Source organism: Glycine soja, chromosome 14 (assembly GCF_004193775.1).
Source record: "Glycine soja cultivar W05 chromosome 14, ASM419377v2, whole genome shotgun sequence".
NCBI lineage: Eukaryota > Viridiplantae > Streptophyta > Magnoliopsida > Fabales > Fabaceae > Glycine > Glycine soja.
This window is the reverse complement of record NC_041015.1, coordinates 48,920,954-48,941,554: the sequence shown is the minus strand read 5'-3', so window position 1 is coordinate 48,941,554 and position 20,601 is coordinate 48,920,954. Positions and strand designations below refer to the sequence as shown.

General features: G+C 34.3%; 2 protein-coding genes and 1 pseudogene across 2 annotated transcripts; all 3 read right to left on the bottom strand.

Moving 5' to 3' along the window:
* Positions 1-1,129: 1,129 nt before the first annotated feature.
* LOC114384220 lies at positions 1,130-2,452 on the bottom strand. Its single transcript, XM_028343880.1, has one exon. The coding sequence runs from the start codon at positions 2,206-2,208 to the stop codon at positions 1,210-1,212; it is 999 nt and encodes a 332-aa protein (XP_028199681.1). The 5' UTR covers positions 2,209-2,452; the 3' UTR covers positions 1,130-1,209.
* A 7,593-nt stretch (positions 2,453-10,045) lies between these two features.
* On the bottom strand, positions 10,046-12,765 carry LOC114384817 (annotated as a pseudogene).
* Positions 12,766-17,829: 5,064 nt separating this feature from the next.
* LOC114384816 (exocyst complex component EXO70B1-like) lies at positions 17,830-20,305 on the bottom strand. Its single transcript, XM_028344616.1, has one exon. The coding sequence runs from the start codon at positions 20,211-20,213 to the stop codon at positions 18,069-18,071; it is 2,145 nt and encodes a 714-aa protein (XP_028200417.1). The 5' UTR covers positions 20,214-20,305; the 3' UTR covers positions 17,830-18,068.
* Between the last annotated feature and the right edge of the window lie 296 nt (positions 20,306-20,601).

Genomic DNA, 20,601 nt, shown 5'->3' with positions numbered 1-20,601 from the left:
ATTCTAAGTTATATCAATCAAGGAATAATAATCATCCAAATGTTAAAATCATATTATTCTAATACAAGTAAAATAAAACTATAATTATTAAATACATATTTAATTTTAACTACTTCTTTCATAAATATAAGATTGATTTGATGGTTGAGAGACAGAAGAGGAAAGTTTAATAATGAATAAAAAAAGAGGAAAAAAAAGGAGAAGTTGCGGATTTAAATATGATAAAAAATATTTAATTCTAACCAATAAACTCCTTAAATCATTTAATTTTCTTTCTTTTGGGCCTGATTCGGTCCATCCCACCACTCTACCTACACAAATAAGAAATAACTTGTAATTTCCAAACAGTCTGGGAGAAATTGGTAGCTGAGTGGATACTAATCCTTTCACCGACCATAGAAAGACATTATGGAAATATAAAGAACAGGAACCATGTGTAGCCTCAAAGTTCCAATTTAATTTCTCTCCAGTAAATCTTGTTCAAATGTTCAGGAAAGCAACTTTGGTGCATTAGCTCTAACCTTCCACCCCAAAAGCTCGTAAAACATTAATGTATACATGTTTAGAAAAAAAAATTATGACAATGATACTTATTACTATGGTGAGGAATGGGGTTCTCTTTCAAGTTTAAATGATATGTTGAAACTAGAAGCGCACTTAATGTAATAAATGTAACACTCAACATGTTCTTTGTGTATAAAATTGTAGTAACTATATGACCTTGGATGAATATATTTCTGTCACTACTCACTAGGCTTCCTTCAATTGGTTACCATTTATATACTTTAATTTGGCTAGTCGATGTGTAATCTCCAACAATCCCTTCATCATTTTCTTTCATGATTCTTCTAGAGGCAGATTGTAGGAACTATATGACCTTAGCTTGTCATTTACTTAATTCCAGGGAGGTGTTGTGTCAATGGTTGAAGCAAATTTATGGTTATGTTCTGATGGGTATCGGTCTCTCCTCTGTAGATGAGACAATAATCCATTTGCATTACCACTCTGTTCTACATAAACTTTCCTAGACCAAGCAATCATCAAAGTCATCGAAGATTGAGCAAGTATTTAAAAGAAACTCAACAAATATGATGTAGCAGATGGAGAGAAAGAGATAATAAAAGAGAACTTTTGACAAGTTAATATAATTGTTAATATTTAATTTTATTATAAGTGATAAGATCTACAAGCAAAGTACTAAATTATGATTCATATTTCATTTGGATATTGAGGAGTTCTCTGTTGCTGCACATGATAATCCAATTCTCCATTGCCCTGAGAGGCAAATGATTGATCTGGAAAGGCGACAGGCTCTGAAGGTAACACTGAATATAAATATTCAGATGAAGAGTTCCTCTTCATATTATGCATACGCTCGCAATGTGTATGAGTACCCTGGTAGTGTATATCAACAATTTCCCCCTCTATAGTTCTCTCAACTTTTTTCTTCACATAGCAAGTGGGTTGTGTGCATTTGTAGTAACTTAACTGGTTTGCACTTCCTTTCACTACTTTATCTTCATATTTTCTCCAATTGTACCCATCACCCACCATTCTTAATAACGGAACTTGTTGGTGGCTATGATTAGCTTGGAAGTTACTTCTGTTGTCATCAAACTCTCTTTTTCCATCTTCAGCATCAATTTCTATGTTTACATGGTCTTCAACTTCTACAGTTCCAATCTGTGATTGAGAATCCAACTTGGAACGAAAAAACATGAAACAATAGCAAAATATGGCTGCAACAATAGAGAGCATCAAATGGATGTGCATTAGTTGAACAGTTAGGCATCCAAGGAAGAAATTGAGGAGATCTGCTCCAAACCCAAGGTCAATCTCCTTTGACAGACACAGAGACATGAAAGCAAAGGCAAAACACGAAATCAAACTTAACATGTCTGGTTTTCCATTCACAGCTTTGTCGGATACAAAAGAGTACACAGAAGTGATCAACAAAACCAGAACACCCACATGAGCTTTTAGCATGAAACTCTTGGAAAGTTTCCATTTTTTCAAAAGTAACATGATGCTGCTGATAGAGAAACTTATCACTGCGTAAAGGATGATCTTCAAGAAGTTCCACTCTCCAAATAGGTGGTTGAAAGAGGAACTCAACGCGTAACAGATTAGTCCAATCACACTTGACAAAAATCCAACAATTCTCCATAGCTTTTTCTGTACTATCATATTGGAATTTCGGAAAGGCATAATACTTAATTTCTAAAGGGTAGCGTCCTTGGTTTGGATCGCCAGAGTTAGAAGCTGCAATAGGTTGGTTTGCATCACAAGAGTGAGAAGTTGCAATAGGTAGGTAAGGTAAGGATTTGAGATTGAACAGAACTACAGGTACACGGTCAGAGAATTATTGCCACAGAAACAGTGCAAGTCTCCAAAAGTATGCGGTCACAATAATTTGTTGACAATTCAGGGTTGCACACAAACTACTTTGACTTTGACATAAATCTAGCCAGCCTAAAACATACAAACAAAATAATGATATATATATTAAACAGATATTCTTCGGCTGAAAGTCATGGACTAATCTCTCAAAATACTAAGGATGTGTTTGGTTTGCATTTTCATTTTCTGTTTTCATTTTTAAAAGATTAGAATTTTGAAAACATGTTTGGTTTGACTTCTTGTTTTCTGTTTTCATGAAATAAAAATACTGAAAATTGATGATATATTGACTTCTTGTCTTTTTGTATTTTTAGATTTGCTTAAAATTATATTCATTGTCACCGCAATTTCATTTTACCTGAAATGAGATTTTTGTTCTCAACTGAAAACACTGAAAACAAGAATTTATTGTTTTCATTTTCTGCTTATTTCCTGTTTTCATTTTCACTGAAAATGTTTTCAGAAATCCAACCAAACACATTTTCATCACCGTTTTCTATTTTTAGTGAAAATGAAAACAGAAAACAATCAAACCAAACACCCCCTAAGATATTCATTTAAGGGATATAAATGTTTTTTCATACGCATGAGATAAGGATTGAATCTATGATCACATATTTAAAGAACAAGATTATCTACCAATCATGTCACATTATGATGGTGTGTTCTTTTTATTTTATTTTTTTGGGAAAAATGTAAATTATATTAAACCTAAAATGATACAACAATAAACGGGGCATACCCCGCAACTAGAGAAAATCAAAAGTCTCCCTAATACAAGAAGGCCTATATCAAGATGCTAAAACAAATGCAACATGTGCGCTTGTCTATACATAAGAAACTTAATCTTGTTAATAACCTCTATTACAGAAAATTGATAAACTTCAAAAATCAGTTTGTTCCTAGACAGCCAGATGCAGTAGACTGTAATTGCTATAGTCAGACAACGTAACTTTCCTTAAACACCTGATGTCGATCTGCCCCTAATTAAAGAGTCAGTAATGCGCTGTAAAGAAGTAAAACGCCTGCGGAAAGGAGCCAAATCACGAATGTGAGCCCAAACTTGGAGAGATTTCCTGCAAGAAAAGAACAAATGAGCATTTGACTCAGCCTCATTTGAACATAAAGGGCAGAGGGAACCCTTGTTCAAAAAAGTAACTTTGTCAAGAGTAAGCAGCCAGTTCCTTTTAACAAGCCACAAAATGAAAGACATCTTAGGGGGGATTGCTGGGTTCCATATAACAGAACACCAACTAATAGTAGGCTTGACACCTCTAATGTATTCATGGACTTTTCCAACAAGCAATTGTTTATTGGTGCTCCAAGATTGAATCCTCTTTTTGGCATCTTCCGTACTTAGCTCTTTGGAGATAATAAAGTCCCTTATTTGAATGATTTTCTTTATCAAAACTGAATCTGATGAAGAAGTATTATAATTCCACACATCGCTCCCTCTGAAATAGTAATGGTGAACCCACCGAACCCATAAGGAATCTTTCTTACAATGAAAGTCCCACAGGATACAGGAAAGAAGCGCAAGGTTCCAGTCCTTGAGATTAAAAAGGCCTAAACCCCCTTCTTTTTTCGGAGAACAAACTACTGATCAAGCAACCAAGGGCTTGTTTTTGCCAAGAAGCGCAAGGTTCTAGTTCTTTTTATTTTTATTCATACATGTTGATGATTCTGATTGTCGGGTTTAGAAATTCAAATATACAAGGTGTAAACACGTAATAAATAAAAGGTCTTACTAACTAGTGTTCTTAGAGCATATTTAATGTCAGATCTTGAGCAATGATCTTGTGCTCAAGATCTGGTCTTGTAGAGATCTTGCAATAAAGGTAGTGTAGGGATTTGTAGGGTGAATAATAGGTTCTTGTAGAAGAACCCGGAGATCTCTACACAATATTAAAAAAAATTACAAACAAAACCAACAAACCAACAACCATTCCGGGAATAAGAAAAGCAATGGAAGAAGGAAAAAAAATAAGAATGAAAATGCAAGAACAGAAGAGGAAGGAAAAAAAATTCCTTCCTTTAATGGGCGTTGGGCATCACAAGAGGGAGGAAGAAGGGGGAGGGGGAGAGGGAGTGGCGGTGCTAGAAGGAAGAAGAAGGAGAGGGAGGGGGAGGTAGAGGAGGAGAGAGAAGGTTGCGGTTCCCCAGAAGGAGGACAAAGGGGAGAGGGAGGGGGAGGGAGAGAAGGGAGAAGGGGAAGGGGAAAAAAGAAGGCAAAATTGCATTTTTGATCCCCCAGTTATCTCCAATTTCGATTTTGGTCTTCCTTTAAAATTATTGACGCATTTAATCCTCCAATTATGTTCAATCCCATAAATGTGGTCTCCAAATTCAGATTTATACGTTGATCGTTATAAAGGAATATTGACTGTCACATGTCACATTTTGATTGGACAATGACTGTCACGTTCTGATTGAACGTTGACAACAACAATACATTTTCATCGTCATAGAGTCAACATCCAATCAGGACTTGACACGTGACAGTCATCGTCCAATCATAATGTAATACGTGACAGTCAACATTACTTTGCAACAGTTAATGTCTAAATCTAAATTTGGGAACTACATTTACGGAATTGCACATAATTGAATGACTAAATGCATCAATAATTTTAAAGGGGGGCCAAAATCAAAATTGAAGACAAATAAGAAGACCAAAAATGTAATTTTATCAAAATAGAAAGGCTGAGTGGGGGAAGGTGGAACGTTGGGGAAGATGAAGTGGGAGGAGAGAGGGAGGATGAAAAAATGAAAAAAAAGGTGAAACGTTAGGGGATAAACTAATTACTTAATTATTTTAAAATTACTTACTTACAAATAATCAAATACTAAATTAATTTAAAATTAATTACTTAATTAGTTATATTTAATTTAAAAAATAATTAAATAAAATATTTAAAATTGAGACTTTAAAAAAATTGTCTAAGATCCCAAAATAGGATCCACCACTAAAGAAAAAAATGAAACACATCGTATATTATTTTCAATCCTGTGTTAGTGTAGGGTCCACCGAAAAGTAATATAAAATTTCAATTTAGGATCTACCGCTAAAGATGCTCTTAGGGCATTGATTAAAGATTTAAAACGAGAAAGTATTTATTGTATAAATTATATGAGAACTTAAAAAAGATTTTGGAAAACCTAATTTTTCGTATTCCAATAAAAATATTTTTGCTCTAAGTTTCTTAATCAATGTTCTTATGACACGGGTTAGTATTTACCTAAAAGAAATTATGTTTTAATTCCGCAAAAGCATCCATCTGTTTTTTTTTCTTCCTTTTTCCAGAAGTGCTTCTTTGGCTCCCTAACAAGAAACAGAGGTGGAGTCTCTTTAGTAATATTAATTTGAAAAATAAAGTGTTAGTAGATGAAGGGTTATGAATAAGATATAATAGTGAGGACAAGATCAGGTCTGTTTCAAATCACCCATTATCCACATCTCTTGAACAATTTTGACTTGAAGCAAAATGAATTAAACTAACCAAAATGAGAGAAATTATTCATAGGTCGTATAGAAAATCACTAACCACCTATTGGAATTTACAAGGAGACTCCTTCAGGTATGAACTTTCCAGCAGGATTTGCCATTTCAAATCTTTTTTCTCTAACACTACAAGTGCTAAACTCTAAATGGCTAAACCCGGCCTAGTACAAAATTGTAAAACATAAGAAGGGGCTGAATTATGTTTTGAAGATTTTTCACAAATCTTTTCGAGAACTAATGAACCTTTGTAAGACAAAAGGTGGGTTAAGTATTGAACTTTTCTTAGAGAACTAAAACATATATAAACGTTTATCTTTTAAGCAAATAAACTGAAACAGATTGTTTAGAATTAAACAGAGGAAATATCAAGACTTTAAGACATATCACATTTCCAAATCATAAAAAATCCTCAAACTAATTTTACTGTCATCAACAATTGGTATTATTAATTTTTGTTCACTAAGAAAATCATCTGAGGCAAGCCATGTAGATTGATGTCTACATATAAACTCAATGTGCTTGTTGATCAGGTCATATTTTATTGACTGTGCGTCCACTAACTCATCGTCCTCTAGACTCAAAAAGTCTAGCACCATTATCCAAGAGCTTCTTTGATAATGTTCGTGGTATTGTTGAACTGTTGTTGAGCACTTTTGGTAAAAATCAGGGTCAAATCCCAATTTTTCTGCCCTTCGCTCTATGTACCTCCAATTATTCATCATGAACATGTGGCGTGAAGTTGGGTACTTGTAGTATTTGGACCTTGTTACCAGTTCTCTCTCCAATCGGTTCATTATTCGATTAATCTGATCAGAAACTGAAGATGTTCCAGTTCCATCAGCAAACTTGCGAAAATTTTCTAAAATTAGCTCCAAGTAGTCCATGATACAACGGGTCATTGGATGATCAGTGGCATCTGGCCGAACAAATTATCTTCACAGATGGGTTACAAAATATATTATCTTCCATTTTCATGAAAATGACCCTGCATGTTTCTCCTAATTTGTGGTGGACTGTCATTACTTCTTTTACCATTGACTCTGGAAACAATGATTGAAACTCAGGAATTAGGCCACGCAATGTCTGAAGCATGTCAAGCATTTTTGACAATGGCCACTTCGGAGAGCTCTCACTCACAACCTCATCAACACATTTCAGCAATTGAATCGTGGCTCCCCTACAAACCTCTGTGAAACATAGATCAGCGATAGAAGAAAACCCGGAGAAGACGCCATCACTAAGTTGTTGTTCATTGGGAAATTGTATCCTAAGAGCGACTTGTGATAGGAACAGAGGACAAGGTAAAACTCCTATTCTAAACTACTGAAAATTAAGTGCAAATTTCTCTTCTTTCTTATTACACCATTGCCTCCTATTTATAGCATCTAACATGATAGCACTGTGCAGACAACTAACAGAAAATATCAGAAAATACAAATAACAGAAAGATAATGCAAATAACAGAATTATGGCAGACAACATGTCCCCTATGGTCATTAGTCTCAACTCTCAAGACAACTCAGCAGTCTCTAACGGATTCTGTCAAACAAAATCCCTGTGTTGTGCTCCTGCTGTATTTCCTCATTCCTATCACCTTAAGAGCTTTAATCCATCTTCTAATGATGTACTCTTCTAATTGTTTCTCTTCCCATTTCTGCTTGACGTTTATCTCTTGCATCTCAAATAAATTAATTAAGCACTCCTCCAAGCTTTCGCGCTGCCAATTACAGTACACATCACAGCACTCCTTTTCTAACCCATCTCCCTGAAACGTATCAATATAGTTTTCCGATTATCAAACTGAATTAATAATGTTCAGAAACACTATAGCAGAATCTGTTAAGGAAAAGAATTGGACAAATAACAGAAGCAAGGCACGAACAATCTTCACAGAATAATGGTAGTACAACTCACGACGATCACCTGAAGTACAGACAGATCAGAAAAGCATCTCCGAGGAAGGAGGGAAATAGAATTAGAATTTCAGAGAGAAGATTACCTTCATCATATCCCTAATGTGCAAAGTCCTTCAGCAATATGTTCTCTCTCCTCAACCGTTGCCTTTCCTGACTTCCATGTGATGTATATCGTCTGACACGTGTCCTTCATTCTCAACAGAATTTCGCTCCAAAACTTCTTCAGACTTTACGCATGTTACACGCCCATCATCAACTTTATAGTTTCAAGAAGCTCGTTGATATATCCTGATGGTAGCGCCTCGATCACAAAATTATGGTCGATACCTGCTAGATTAGAATTATCTTGAAGGTATTCCTTCACATGCTCCAAAAGCATGCTGGTGACATTTGAATTGCCCTGCTGAAGTGCCCTGATACAAGTCCTGAGTTGTGGCATGATACTAGCATTATCTGTACGTAGCGAATTGACATCAATCACTACTGAATGCTCATCCTGGACTCCAAGATTCTGGTATGATGTGGTATCTTAGGAGAAATGAAAACTAATAAGAACATAGCTGAAATCTACTCCAGCAATAGCTAATGCCAATTTAATCTTCATGAGTAGTACTATTAGACATGCCAGGAAAAAATAAAAAAGATTCACTTCAAATCCGCACTGAGTTTGCCTTGAGAGGCTGAGTGACATGATAGCAAAGGCAAGTAGGCAACACAGGAAGTCAAGCTATATACATCTGGTTTTTCATTCATACCTTTATCAGCGAAATAGGAATACACAAAACCAAGAATGCTGAATGAGCTTTGAATTGGAGACTAGTTGAGTGTTGACATACCTTTGGAAACAGACTCCAAAGGCATCTACAAACCCTTTTTCTTAATGCAAATTGTTTAGTTATACTAATTCAAGAGATTGATAGTATAATTAAAGGATTTAGGTCTCTTCACTTAAGGAATTAAGGTTTAGATAAAATTAGGGGTTTAATGATGATATAAGCTTATTTGAATAGGAATTTGTAGTGAAAGCATTTAAAAAATCCATGAAGTTAAATCCCGACAATTTTTCTCATTGATTGAAACTCTTGTTTACCATGCACACCAACTGTTTGATAAATTCTGAAACTCAAATTGCCCTTCTTTTTACTCTTTATTTTTATGCAGTCTTATTTAATTTGAGTTACATAAATTTTCAATTTCCGTAGTCTATTTAAATTATTATAAATTTCCCATTTATGGCACAAGTTTCTTTAGAGATGATTTTACTCACTTTGTTACTTGAGTGATTTGATACACTTGTCAACCTTTTTCCTTAATAGTCAACACAACCAATTTGACAGTACCACCTAATTTCCTGATTTTAGAATAGTGAGGGACTAAATATCTCAATTTTAAAATCAGGGGACAAATTTTACGGATTTAATGAAATAAAGGGACCAAAATTGTATTTAAATTTCTTATTTTTAAAAGGTTAATTTTTAGGTCTTTAAATTATTCGGATATGGACCTAGTTTTCTGTGTTGTAAATTATTGGTAGGGTATGAGATGTCAACATAATTGAAATCTCCTATCTTATTATGATGTCTTTGCATGTCTTTAAAAAAAAAATACAAGTTTAGGGACCTAATTGAAAAAAATAATCCATTGACCTAATTAAAAATGATAAATAATTCAGTGACAATTAAAATTTGTCAACCTCTTCAATCTCGTCTTCTCACCTCTCTAGGTTCTAAACTCAATATATCGATATGCAAAGGTTAGAATACTATCTAACAAAGGTGAGATACTAATTAACAAAAGGTGACAATTTTTAAGTAAGTCCTTTGGAATGTAAAATTTTTTAATTAGGTCTCTGAACATTTTTATTGGGTCCCTAATTTTTTTAAACTTGGTCACTGTCGTATGACAAACCTAATTACAAATTCAGGGATCTAATTGAAAAAATAATTCGGGGATTTAATTAAAAATTAATAAATACTCCAGGGACATGCATATTTATTTAACCCTTTGCAAATCTCCTCTTTGAGATTGACTTGTAAAGATGTAATGTTGTAAAAAGAATAAATGAAAGGAATTTTGTAAATTGAAAGAAAATTATTGCCATAAACTTTGGTAAAAATTTTATAGTTCTTTCTCCACCAAAAAATCAGAGTATATTCCCAAACGCAATTTGGACTTGACTTGAGCCATTCCAATAAAAAAAGATTTAAATGTAATTTTAGTCTCTTTATTTTTCACAATCCATAATTTTAGTCTTCTTATTTTAAAATAAAAACATTTAGCAGAAGGAAATTACACCCCATAAGTCTTTTTAGAACTACACATGGTTTGAGATACAAACTTTAAGAGTCTCTCTGTCTCTTTTATGTACTGATTCATTGGCTTGGTTCCGAGAAACAAATGGTTGATTTGGTCTTGAATATCAAACATTCCGTATCTAATATACTCATAAGCATGTTTACCAAGAATATCTTGGAACCTCCCAATGAAGTTTCCATATGCTGGCAACAAAATGTTTTCTAGCGACTTCATTATTTGTTCCCTTAGCTGCATATCAAAGGCAACCCATCTAGATTGAATGCTACATAGATCCTTAAAGTGGTTGTTGAACAATTTGAGCTTGTCTTTCATAGACTCTGCGTTAGCATTAGGCTCCACAAACCGATCATCGTTCTCTAGCTTCAACAAGTCTAGCACCACATTCCAAGAGCTTCTTTGATAAAGTTTGAGGTTTTGTTGAATTTTTGCTGTGTATTTTTTGAAACAATCAACGTCTAACCCCGACTTTTCGGCACATAGCTCCACCAACCTCCAATTATTCATCATGAAAAAGTACCGTCTTTCTCCCAAATGTTTGCTCTCTGCCACCCATTTTCTCTCCAAATGCTTCATTATTCGATCAATCTGCAGAGAAAGTGAAGATGTTCCCGCTCCATTATGCTTCGAGGTCTGATCGGCCAAACCAATGAGGTAACTCATGACATTAATGGTCATTACATTAAACTTGCCATCCATGGTTCTTACCGTTATGTTCGCCTCTGGGTTATGGAAAATCCTATTAATCACTTTCATAAAAATGTCCCTGCTTGCTTCTCCTAATTCGTTGTGGATAGCCATTGCTTTTTTTACCATTGACTCAAACTCAGGAATTTGGTCACGCCATGCCTCAAACATGCCAATGATTTCAAACCTACGCCAGTATGAAGGGCTAGCACTCGCAAACACAACGGCAATATTCAGCAATTGAATTAAGGTTCCCCGACAAATATCAGTGAAACAAAGATCAGCCAGAGAAGAGAACCCCTCGAAGACGCTATCACAGAGTCGTCGCTCACTGGGAATTAGTGTTCTAAGAGCGACCAGGATAGCCTTAATACGTCTTCTAAGAATGTAATCTTCAAATGCCAACAATCTACTTTTCTCCACATTGATCTCTGGCAAGCCTAATAAATTTATTAAGCACTCCTTTAAGCTTTCCCTCCGCCAATTACAGTACACCTCGTAGCACTCCTGTGCAAACCCAACGCCGATTACCAGCTTTATAGTTTTGCGAAGGTCATTGATTTTTCCCCAAGGTAGCGCATCAATCACAAAGTTACTGTCAATTACTACTGGTTTGGAATTATCTTCAAGGTATTCCTTCACAAGCTTAGAAAGCATGTTGGTGACATTTGAATTGCCCTGCTGAAGTGCCCTGATACAAGTCATGAGTTGTGGCATCATACTAGCATTATCTGTACGTAGCGAATTGACATCAATCACTACTGAATGCTCATCCTGGACTCCAAGATTCTGGTATGGCGTGGTATATAAAGAGGAACGAAGAATAATAAGGGCATAGCTGAAACCTACTCCAACAATAACTAATGCCCATTTAATCTTCAAGAGTTGTACTATTAGACATCCCAGGAAAAAATAAAAAAAATCAACTTCAAATCAACACTCAGTTTGCCTTGACAGGCTGAGGGACACGATAGCAAAGGCAGCAGAAGAAATCAAGCTATATGCATCTGGTTTTCGATTCACAACTTTATCCGCAAAATAGGAATACACAGATGTAACGGTCAAAACCAAGAATGCTAAATGAGCTTTGAGTCGGAGACTAGTTGAGTATTGCCATACCTTTGGAAAAAGACTCGAAAGGCAGATGAAGAGACTAAAAACACTGTAAAGAAAGATCTTCAACAAGCTCCACTCTCCGAAGAGAGAGTTGAAGGAGGAGCTGAGACCATAACAGAGTAGTCCAACAATAGTTGAAACGAACCCCACATATCTCCATACTGCTTCCTTCTTCAGCCATCTCGCCATCTGGATGGTCAAAGAAGTCATGTTTTATCTGAAATGGGAAAAGAAATACTTTCACAGACAGATATGTGGTTAAAGTTGGATCCTCTTGAGCCTTTGCCTGCTGGAAAACATAAAGAAACTAAAGGTGTGTGGTTAAAGATTGAAAGAAGGAAAGAAAGAAAGATAAGGAGAGAAATAGGAAGGAGAAAGATAGAGAGAATGCTAGATAGATATACAGACTAGAGAGCAAACATTTTTATTTTTTGGCTCAGGATTAATGAGAAACCCACCCATTTATTGAGAAGAAATTTCGAGTGAAGGAACAAAAAGCCTAAAGCAATTGACCTATCAGTTTGTTTTATTGTTTTTCCACACTGAAAGATCAATGAATTTATGATGAAATTTCAAGGAAGTCACGCGTATGAAATTTTGAAGAAATGGACCAACAACAGTTGAAAGAAAAACCAACAAATTTCCATACTGCTACCTGCTTCAGCCATGTCACGATTTGTGTTGTCAAAGATTTCACGTTTTCTCTGAAGTGATGAAGAGTTGTTTTAACAGATAGATCAATTTATAGAGAGCAAGCATTTCTTATGTAGGAGATGATCCGTTTGTTCGGACGAAATTTCGCAGAAAGGGACCAAAACCTGGTCTATTGTAATACTCTTTTCCGATCTCTTTTTTTTTTTTTAATAAGAAACAAGTTTCAGTGTATCTTATTTTATCATAAACAAGAGGTAATAAGTTATATTTCTCTTTCACGCGGATGAGCGATGACGTTAGTTTCAAGCAAAGGGACCCAAACTAGTGTTATTATTAAACTCATATATATACTCAATCAACCAGTATAATATTTCACATTCAATATACCCAAAACTAGTGTTATTATTAAACTCATTTTAGCGTGGACTATTTTTTTTTATTTAAAAAAATGGTTGAATTATATATGTATTACATGCTCCTTCCCTGAGCTTCCTCTGACCAGTTATATGCCCTAATATTTAGTAGATATTCCAAAGTTTTATTTTCTTAATAATATAATATACTGCATGCAACGAACGAAATTGTAAAGGACGAAGTTGTTTACTACCGATGTTTTTCGAAAATTGACAAAAGGATTCAGAATGTTTGAGTCTGTTATCTAAAAAATAAAAAATAATGTTAGAGTCACTGATTTTGTTGTGGATCCAGACGAGTGTTAGTGCTGGTACCTAGTGAAATTTCTTTTGAGATTTTTTTTTATATAATATCAGTTTATACTTAAATCTTTGTATATTTTTTATTATTTAATCTAATTCTAGATAATGGTATTAGAAATTTAAAATCAAAATTCACTTTAGATTCTATCATTTTAAATTATGCAGATAAAATGCAAAATATTACAATTTTTTTATTATTTATCTAATTATTATAAATATTCTTTTAAGACTTAAATAACCTTTTCATCGTTATAAAGTAAACTGTTTTTATTTTATTTTAGTTCTTTAAAGATTTAAAACTTTTTTTAATACTTGTGTTGAGTAAATGATGGAATAATTATGTTGGTAGCTCATTCATTTGTCACGTCTTTTAGGCACTCAAGTGAATTTTCCATAAATTGTGTAAACTTTAAAAAACTAAAATAAAAAAAAATCTTTACATTAAGCATTGAAATAAAAAATCTTATTTTGATGGCATTTAATTTTATTTAAAAAATTAAGTTGTTATAAAAAATTAGTCCTTATATATTATTGAACTAATCAATACTTTTTCATTTGGGATTGTTTCTTTGAACTTTTATTATCTATTATTTTATTAGAATATGTTAATGAATGGAATTATCACAAGTTAATTAATACTTCCTTTTATCACTTTTATAAAACTCAGTTAACAAATTTACAAAAACTAACAAAATTAATTAATTTAGTTGATAACATTAAATTTATATTTTTTTAATTACCTCTAATATTAATGAGACATACGCTTATTCTATTTTTAAAACATTTTTATTATTTCTAATTATTTTAACTCTTCCAACAGTAGTATATTATTTATCACTCTACTTAGCGATGGATTTAATTCATTTGGTTGAGCAATGGGTCGAGGATACATCCTCTGATCTTAATCAACTAAAACATTTCTTACAAATAAAATAAAATTATGATGATTCACTCTAAACACTTAAGCGGATAATAAAATACAAGGGATCCTAACAATGCATGCAGATTTTGAGATCAGAACAAAAATGAAAGTCTATTCTCAATTGCAAATTGGACTTCAACTTGAGCCATATATAACTATAAATAGAAACAAGACCAAAAGGAAAATAAATTTGCGATTCTAAGAAGAAAACCGAGAATGGCATATGGTACAAGTACGAGCCATAAATCTTATTAGAACTACTCTTATGATAGTAATAAAAAAAAGAGTATATATTTAGTTTGATACAAGCTTTAACCGACTTTCCTTCGCTTCCATCTTCTGTGTCATTGGCATGCACGCTTCCAAGGAACAAAACGTTGATCGAGTTGGTCTTGAACACCAAATATTCCATATTTAACGTAAGTATCAGCAGCATGTTTACCAAGAATATCTTGAAATTACCTCCCAATGAAGATTCCATACTCTGGCAACATGTTTTGTAGTGATATTATTATTTGTCCACTTAGCTGCTTATTAGAGGCATACCATGTAGATTGAATGCTACATATCTCCTCAAATTGCATGTTGAACAAATTGAGGTTTTCTTTCATAGACTGTGCATTGGGAGGTTCTCTACCTTTCAAAAAGTCTAGCACCATATTCCAAGAGCTTCTTGATAAAGTTTGAGGTTTTGTCGAACTATTGTGCTCGTTGATCAGGTTGTCTTTGATAGATTGTGTCCACTAACTCATCGTCCTCTAGCTTCAAAAAGACCAGCACCATTTTCCAAGAGCTTCTTTGATAATTTTTGAGGTTTTGTTGAACTATTGTTGCGCTCTTTTGCAAAACATCAGGGTTTATTCCCAACTTTGTTGCCCTTCGCACTATGTACTTCCAATTATTCATCATGAAAAGGTGGCATAAAGTAGGGTACTTGTAGTATTTGGACCTTGCTGCCCGGTCTCTACCCAATCTCTTTATTATTCGATTAATCTGATTAGAAACTGAAAATGTACCGGTTCCATCAGCAAACTTGCTGAATTCTTCTAAATTTTGCTCTGTGTAGTCCATGACACAACAAAGCATTGGATGATCTGTGGCATCTGGCCGAACAATTACTTCACAAATAGGTTACAAAAAACATTATCTTTCATTTTCATGAAAATATTCCTGCATGTTACTCCTACACTCTGTTTGGTACAATGGAAAAGATAAGGAAAGCAGAGAAAAAAGGAGGTTTGGTTGAGTGAAAAAGGGAGGGATGTTTTTAAACTTTCAGATGACACCCACATGTTTTTATTTCCAATCTAAATTAAGTAGAAACAAGAAAAGATGTACACTGTTGAGATGCTTTTCCCAAGTTGCCTTCCTCTTAAGTATAATCGATTATGCTTTACAGCGTAACGGTTTTCTTTCAAATTCAGCATGTGGCATCAGCCTCAAGGTCCACAACACCTACTCATGTCTAGCCAGAGCACTTCAATAAATATTTAAAATTATCAAGCTTAGGACCGCATGAAAGACAATTACAGAACAATATTGGGAAGAACCATAAGTACAGTTTTTTTTCTAATAAAAATCCTTGTAACATGTGGGCATAGAATGTTGTTCCGGAGCACGTACGTTTTAATGGAGCACGGTTTCATAACCACGCAGCATGATTTTGTGAAAACTCTAATTTATTTTCTTCAGCTAGCTCTGGCTCACACGAACTCAAGTGTCCAAAATTTAAAAATAACTTACATGGTTTTTTTTTATAAAAAAAAATAAAAAAACTCAACATTTTTATACTTAGAGGTAAAATGATATTTTCATCAACGTATCATTTTTTTTTACCTACTAAACAACTTTAATGCATATATTTTTTCTGTATTCCATTGCATTTGACTCCAACCAAATGTTTATTCTATTTCTCTTTTTTTTCACATATTTTTTCCTTCTTTCCCTTTGTTTTCTCACAACCAAACACAGTTCTAATCTGATGTGGGCTGTCCTTAATTCCTTAACCAGAGACTCCTGAAGCACTGATTGACTATCAGGAATAGGTCACGCAATGTCTCACACATGTCAAGGATATTTGAAAGCATATCAGCATAATTCAGCAATTTAACTGTGTCTCCCAGGGAGACCTCAGTGAAACAAAGATCAGGAACAGAAGAGAAGAGAACCCCGAGAAGACAAGCGATCACAGAGTTGTCGCTCACTTAGAAATAGTATCTTAAGAGCCACCATGAGAGCTTTAATCCATCTTCCAATAATGTACTCTTCCAATTGTTTCCCTTCACGTTTCTGCTTCATGTTGATCTCTTACAACTCATAAATTACAAATTACAGTACACGTGGCAGCACTCCTTTTCAAACCCATTGTCCACCATCGGCATTATAGTTTGCTGAAGGTTCTTGTGTTAGTTATAATTCAGTTAGCTAGTTAATTTTGATTTGTTTGTAATTGTTAGAAACTCACCTATATAAGGGAGTCATTGCTTGTACAACAACTCTCTGTGTGAGTGAAGCTATAACAAAATTTCACTTCCTATCAATTTCCCTATCCCCCTCTCCATATGTGTGTGCATATTCTCTCTTCCCTGAATCTGTAAGTGTGAGAGTGTTCAACATCTTGATAATCTGTAAGTGTGAGAGATGGTAAGAATTGCTTTCACAGCAGACAAATATGTAGAGATTAGAGAGAGAGCGCATTTTCTACGTATAGGTTGAGAATCTCTCCTGTTTCTTCAGATGAACTTCGAGGAAAGGGATACAAAATCTTGTCTTGTGTAACAAGTATTATATTGGGTAAATAGCTAAATCTGGTCTCGTATTTCAAACTTCACGGATTAATTTGTTATTAAATTATTTGTTGGATTAAGTAGTCGCATTTTTTACAATTTGTCAATGCTTCACACTTTCATGGACAAATTTGATTATTTATCTTATATTTATCTTTAATGTGTATGAAAGTTCAAGGAAAGTGACCAAAAGTCTAAGGGTAAATAATCAAATTGGTCATTGGTCCCTGAAGATGTAATGCACTGATAAATTGGTCTAAAAAATACAAATTTAATTTTTGGATGTGCAAAAACTACAACAAATTTGTTTTGTTGTTAAATTTGTGAAATCATTTTGTCATTAGGTTGTGATATCCAAGGACCAATTTAAATTGTATTTTTTGAGAAATAATTTAATATTAAGTTATAAAATTAAGGAATCAATTTGTCATTAAATTATGTATAGGATTAATTTTTCGTGCTTTTTGTACATTTAGTAACTAAATTCGAATTTTTCTTTTTTGAGAGACTACTTTATTAAAGAGAAAATACAAAATTTACTAATTTATCGTGGATCTAAAAAAACATATTGTAGTCCAAAAATAACCATGGAGTACAAAGAGCTATAAACAAGACACCCCTTGAATGATGTAATGTTGCAAAAATGTTTAATTGGAAGCATATTTAATTACTTAAAAATAAACTTAGCACGAATTAAGCAATGAGTTTTAAATTCATTTTTAAACGGTGGCATCTTTGGATTGACTCCATAAAATGTAATGTTGCAAAAGGGAAAAAGAGGCTTGAAATGGAAACAAACTTGTAAATTGGAAGAAAATTATCGCAACATAGCCGTCGACAAATTTTTTTACAGTTATTTCTCCCCCAATAAAACCAAAGTATGTTCTCCTTTGCAACTTGGACTTCGAGTTGATTCATGCCAATCTAAAATACAAAAACAACACAGAAAGGAAAAATGTGTTTGCATTCTAAAAGGAAAACATAGAAGGGCATGTAGTACAAGTCATAAATCTTATTACAACAACTTCTATGATAACAAAAAGTTTATATATCAGTTTATGCAAGCTTTAACAATTTTTCCTTGTCTTTCAGATACTGATTCATTGGCATGCTTCCAAGAAACAAATGGTTGAGTTGGTCTTTAATATCAAACAATCCATATTTAATATACTCAGAAGCATGTATACCAAGAACATCTTGCAACCTCTCAATGAAGTTCCCATATGCTGGCAACAAGATGTGTTGGAGTGACATTATTATTTTTTCACTTAGCTGCTTATCAAAGGCAAGCCATCTAGATTGAGTGCTACATATATCCTTGAAGTGCATGTTGAACAAATTGAGGCTGCCTTTCAGTGACTCTGCGTTCGCATTAGGCTCCACTAGCTCGTTGTTCTCTAGCTTCAAAAAGTTTAGCACCATATTCCAAGAACTACTTTGATAAAGTTCGAGGTTTTGTTGCACTTTTGTTGTGTCTTTATGGAAACAACCAAGGTTTAATCTCAACTTAATTGCCTCTAGCTCTACACACCTCCAATTATTCATCAAGAAAAAGTAACGCAAAGCAGGCTTGTCGTAGTTTTTGGACACTGTGACAAGTTCTGTCTCCAATCGCTTAATTACTTGATCAATCTGATCAGAAACTGAATTAGATTTTGCCACTTCATTAGCAAACTTGGGGTATTGTTCTAAAATTTGCTCCAAGATCTTTTGTGCCCGACTAGTAAAAACGAGGTAGCGAATGACGTGTTTGGTCATTAGGTGAACCCTGCCATCTGCCGGGGCAATTACCTTGGTCTCTGGGATATGGAAAATCACATTTTCCATGTTCATGAAAATGACCCTGCTTGCCTCACCTAATTTGTCATGGACTTTCATTACTTCCTTTACCATTGACTCAGGAAACAACGATTGAAACTCAGGAATCAGGTCACGCAATGTCTCAAACATGTCAAGGATTTTGGACAAACGCCACTCTGAAGGGCTTCCACTTGCAACAGCTTCAGCAAAATTGAGCAATTGAATCAGGGCTCCCCTACAAACCTCATTGAAACAAAGAGCAGCAACAGAAGAGAACCTCGAGAAGATGCAATCACAGAGTCGTCGCTCACTGGGAAATAGTATCCTATGAGCAACATTGACAGCTTTAATCCATCTTAAAATGTAATATTGAAATTCCCTCTGTTCAAGTTTTTCCTCGATGTTGATCCCTTGTAACCGTAATAAATTTATTATGCACTGCTCTAAGCTTTCCCTCCGCCAATTACAGTACACATCGCAGCACTCTTTCTCAAGTCCATCGTCCACCATGAGCTTTATGGTTTCCTCAAGGTCGTTGATTTTTCCAGATGGTAGCGCATCAATCACAAAGTTATGGTCCACACCAGCTAGTTCTGATTTATCATCAAAGTATTCTTTTGTATGCTCCAAAAGCATGTTGGTGAGATTCGAATTGCCCTGCCTAAGAACTTCAATGCAAGCCATGAGTTGTTGCATCATACTAGCATTATCACGTTGTGCATTATCCCGTTGCCCTTCGACAACGATATCTTGCACTGCTGCTACATCAATATCAGTACGGCCCAGTTGATCAACGAAAAGCACTACTGCAGAAGTATCAGTAGTACTAGCCAGTTGATCAACTTGGGCCCCAAGATTATGGTGCAATGCGGTGTCTAAAGAGGAACGAAGAATAATAAGGGAATAGCTGAATCCTACTCCAACAACAGCTAATGCAAATTTAATCTTCAAGAGTAATACAATTAAACATCCAAGGAAAAAATAAAAAAGATCCACTTCAAATCCACACTGAGTTTGCCTTGAGAGGCTGAACGACATGATAGCAAAGGAAACACATGAAATCAAGCTATATACATCTGGTTTTCCATTCATAGCTTTGTCAGCAAAATAGGAATACACAGATGTGATGGTCAAAACCAAGAATGATGAATGAGCTTTGAATCGGAGACTCGTTGAGGTTGAGGGTCGACATACCTTTGCAAACAGATTCCCAAGGCAGATGAAGAGACTAAAACCACTGTAAAGAAAGATCTTCAACAAGCTCCACTCTCCAAATAGGTAGTTGAAGGAGGAGCTGAGACCGTAACAAACAAGTCCAACAATAGTTGAAACAAAACCAACAAATCTCCATACCGCTACCTGAGTCAGCCATCTAGTCATTTTGATGGCCAAAAGCGTCATGTTTTTTATGTAGTGAGTAAGAGTTGCTTTAACAGATAATATATACAGACTACAGAGCAATCATTTCTGGCTTAGGATGAGAAACCCACCTGTATCTTCAGATGAAATTTCAAGGAAAGGGACAAAAACCTTATATGCTATAATAAATTATAGGATAAAGATCCGTCCACATCCATGCTATTAATTAGACACCTTTTAACTCATGATATATGATAAGAAGAAAGATATATAAAATGAACTTAAATATATTTTTTTTATTTTTAATAAATATTTAATTTTGATGTTTATTTTTTAATAAATTTTTGTTTTAGCATAAGTTGTTAATAAGATAACAGTTTATTTTTTGTTATTAATATTTTATCTTACTTCCTGATAAATTAATAAATTT

Excerpts from the sequence above, each read along its gene's own strand:
- LOC114384220 (XM_028343880.1), bottom strand. The coding sequence starts at position 2,208 with ATGCCTTTCCGAAATTCCAATATGATAGTACAGAAAAAGCTATGGAGA.
- LOC114384816 (XM_028344616.1), bottom strand. The coding sequence starts at position 20,213 with ATGACGCTTTTGGCCATCAAAATGACTAGATGGCTGACTCAGGTAGCG.